This window comes from Lissotriton helveticus, chromosome 8 (genome assembly GCF_964261635.1).
Source record: "Lissotriton helveticus chromosome 8, aLisHel1.1, whole genome shotgun sequence".
In the NCBI taxonomy this organism is placed as follows: domain Eukaryota; kingdom Metazoa; phylum Chordata; class Amphibia; order Caudata; family Salamandridae; genus Lissotriton; species Lissotriton helveticus.
The window spans coordinates 1,626,841,036-1,626,844,077 of NC_136069.1; the positions used below are offsets into that span (position 1 = coordinate 1,626,841,036).

General features: G+C 37.7%; 1 protein-coding gene across 1 annotated transcript; it reads left to right on the forward strand.

The window, feature by feature from the left end:
- Positions 1-442: 442 nt before the first annotated feature.
- LOC144774037 (olfactory receptor 56A4-like) lies at positions 443-1,387 on the forward strand. Its single transcript, XM_078659072.1, has one exon. The coding sequence runs from the start codon at positions 443-445 to the stop codon at positions 1,385-1,387; it is 945 nt and encodes a 314-aa protein (XP_078515198.1).
- The last annotated feature ends 1,655 nt before the right edge of the window (positions 1,388-3,042 follow it).

Consider the following 3,042-nt stretch of genomic DNA (forward strand, 5'->3'; position numbering starts at 1 on the left):
TTTAAGAGTACAGAGAAGAATATTACAGTCGCTATATTTAAAGTATAAAATCAAATCATTGAATTAGTTTTTAACTTTGATGCAGTCTCCTTTTTATTAGCAAGTTTAAGATAGCATTTTACATTTTTTTAATGATTTCTGAACCTCTATTAGATTCATTTTCCACTTTTCATATGCCATGACTATTTGTCTTTTGTTTTATGAATCTTATTTAAGGCATACATTAATAAAGATGTGTAATGAAGCGTGAAAAAAAGTGTTAACCCATAAACTCGCATCAAAAACAAAATGCAAATTGCAGCACTTTGCTGAAAAAATTGTCTTTTTGAAGTCTGAAAGCTCATGTCGGATGGTCATCCATAGTTGAATTGCAAAAGATATATCAATTAATCAGTTCTCCATTGTGTATGATCCATTGTTTTCTTTGTCTAGGTATTAAAAAATGTGTGAGTGCCCATATAACATCACAACTACAATACCTGAAGTATTTCTCCTGAAGGGATTATCCTTGGTTCAAGACTGGGCAGTATGGCTGTCAATCCCACTGGCCATGATGTACCTGGTGTCATGTCTTGCAAACTCCACTCTGGCTGCTGTCATTATATCAGAGAGGAGTCTACACAAACCCATGTTCATCCACATTTTTGTGCTGGCACTGGTGGATCTCTCATTGTCTTGTTCTGTGATCCCAAAGGTTCTGGAAATCCTTTGGTTTGATTCAATGACGATCACAGCTGAGGCTTGCCTGATACAAATGTTTTGTTTCTACCACATGCAGGGTTCAGAATTATATATTTTCACATTGATGTCATATGATCGCTTTGTTGCCATATGTCAACCACTCAGATATCATTCTATGATCACAAATTCCCTCACGATTCAATCATTGGTCTTCATCATAACATGGAACCTGTTTCTTATATGCCCCATACCTTACCTCACGACACGGTTACTCTACTGCCAGTCAAATATTGTGCTGAATGCATTGTGTGAACTATTATCTGTCACAAATCTGGCCTGTGGGGACAAGACACCTAATAATATCTATATGAATTTCCTAGTTTGCATAAACTCATTGACTGGTTTTATATTGGTTGCAGTTTCCTACATTCTCATTCTTCGAGTGGTACTGAGGATCGGTTCCTCTGAAGCGCGTAAGAAAGCTTTCAGCACCTGCATCCCTCACCTCATTGTTATGATCTTTTTTCACATATCATCCTTGTTTTCTTTTTTTCTGTACCTCTTTGGTTCACATGTCCCTTTGCATGTTCAGGTTATGACTTCTGTTATGAACACTCTACTTCCTCCCTTGCTGAATCCAATTGTATATGGAATCAGAATGAAAAAAATTCGACAAGGTCTCAAGAAACTTTCAGGAAGAATTTGAGGCTTGGTAATGTAATCATTATAGCTAGTATAACAATAGCTTATGTCATATTAAACTTTTTATTCAGAAGGAAATACCAACACCTGAAGACTTACATCATAATATGCAATGAATAAGTAATGAATCAATTTTTAGATAACAATTTGTTAAATGTCATCGGCTTTGTCATAAAGCAGGAGCATGCTACTCCTGTTTGAAGATTATTCCTCCTATTCCAAAAGGGGATCCAGTACTGAGTGTTGTGCTGCCTGCCCAAAGGCCTTCTAGAAAAAGGCCCAAATGGTCTGCTAAATCTGACCTTCCACTATCTGCTGTAATATTCAAGAATACTGACCCATTTTGTCAAAGACACCTTAAACAAATTGTTCAAAGAAGAGAACCTGAAGGATTTGAGTTCTTAAATCTGGAATGAAGGGGAAGCATTTAGCTCAACTCAAGAAAAGACATGAAAGCCACACTGTTCTTGGAACCTTTTAATGGATTTCTTCTAGAAGGAGCTTCCCTGCCTCCTTCCTTTCAAGGGACCAGGTTGCAGAATCTAGAGCACCGTATCAGAAACTTCGCATCTCTGCTATCTTTTGCTGTAGGAGGTTTCGATTCGGCTGGAATGACAATCTATCTCTGTTCTGTTCCTCGCCCTTCTAGATGATCCCTTGATTTATAGGACTTTAAAGGTTCTAACTATTACCTACCAAGTAATTTCAGGTGAATTCAGCATGACATGTGAAGTGTGACACAAACCAACATAAATGAATGGCTACATAAACAAGTTATCAACTTGAATAAAATTGGATTTTAGTTAGTGCAATGCTTGGGTGCTTCAATGTTATTGCAAGTTACTCTTTCAGTTGCATAGGTACTTTTTTTCATTGTTATAAAAGTTTTTTGTGCAGTTGCAGAGGGGTTACAGCGAGTGTACACAGTGTCAAGTACACCTGGGCGGAATGTGAAATTCTGCTGGAGGAATCAGAGGAATTTACTAATTTTGCATTACTCTTGTAACAGGGTTACATATACATTCTGCTGGTCTGCTGGCGGAATCAATCTGCAGTAAACTAATTTTCCAAAGGGTATGCACTGCAGTGGTTTTTAAACATGGTGGACAGAGGGAGCCATCCATCTATGTTTAAAAACCACTGCAGATTAAACTTTAATTTGCAGGGATTTTTAAACATAGAGGTCCTGCTCCCTCTTCCAGCTGGGTTTAAAAATCACTGCACGGGGTGCATACCCCTTGGCACCCTTACATATGCTGCAGTAATTATTGCAGAGTATTGTACTGGTGCAGAGGGATGTGCACAGTTGAGTGATAATCAGTGGTTTCTATAGTTTAGAAATCACTCCATACTACTTGCATCCTTGCATCCATTTTTTAATGTGAGGATGCATTTTGCACTAAATAAATAGTGGCAAATGTCCACTTAACCCTGTCTTGGAATCTCATGGAATGTCAATGTTATTCTGTAGAATTCCCTTGAATCAAATTCCACCCACTTCTAGTGTCAAGTACTATTTCCAAGTAGGCAAGATACAAATCCTGCACACAGGTTGTTAAAAGTATCAATCTACTCAAATACAGATATCCATAAGTATCTCAATCAATGTTACATCAATGCACCAGTAAATATGCAGCACCAAGGCACCAGGGAAGTCCT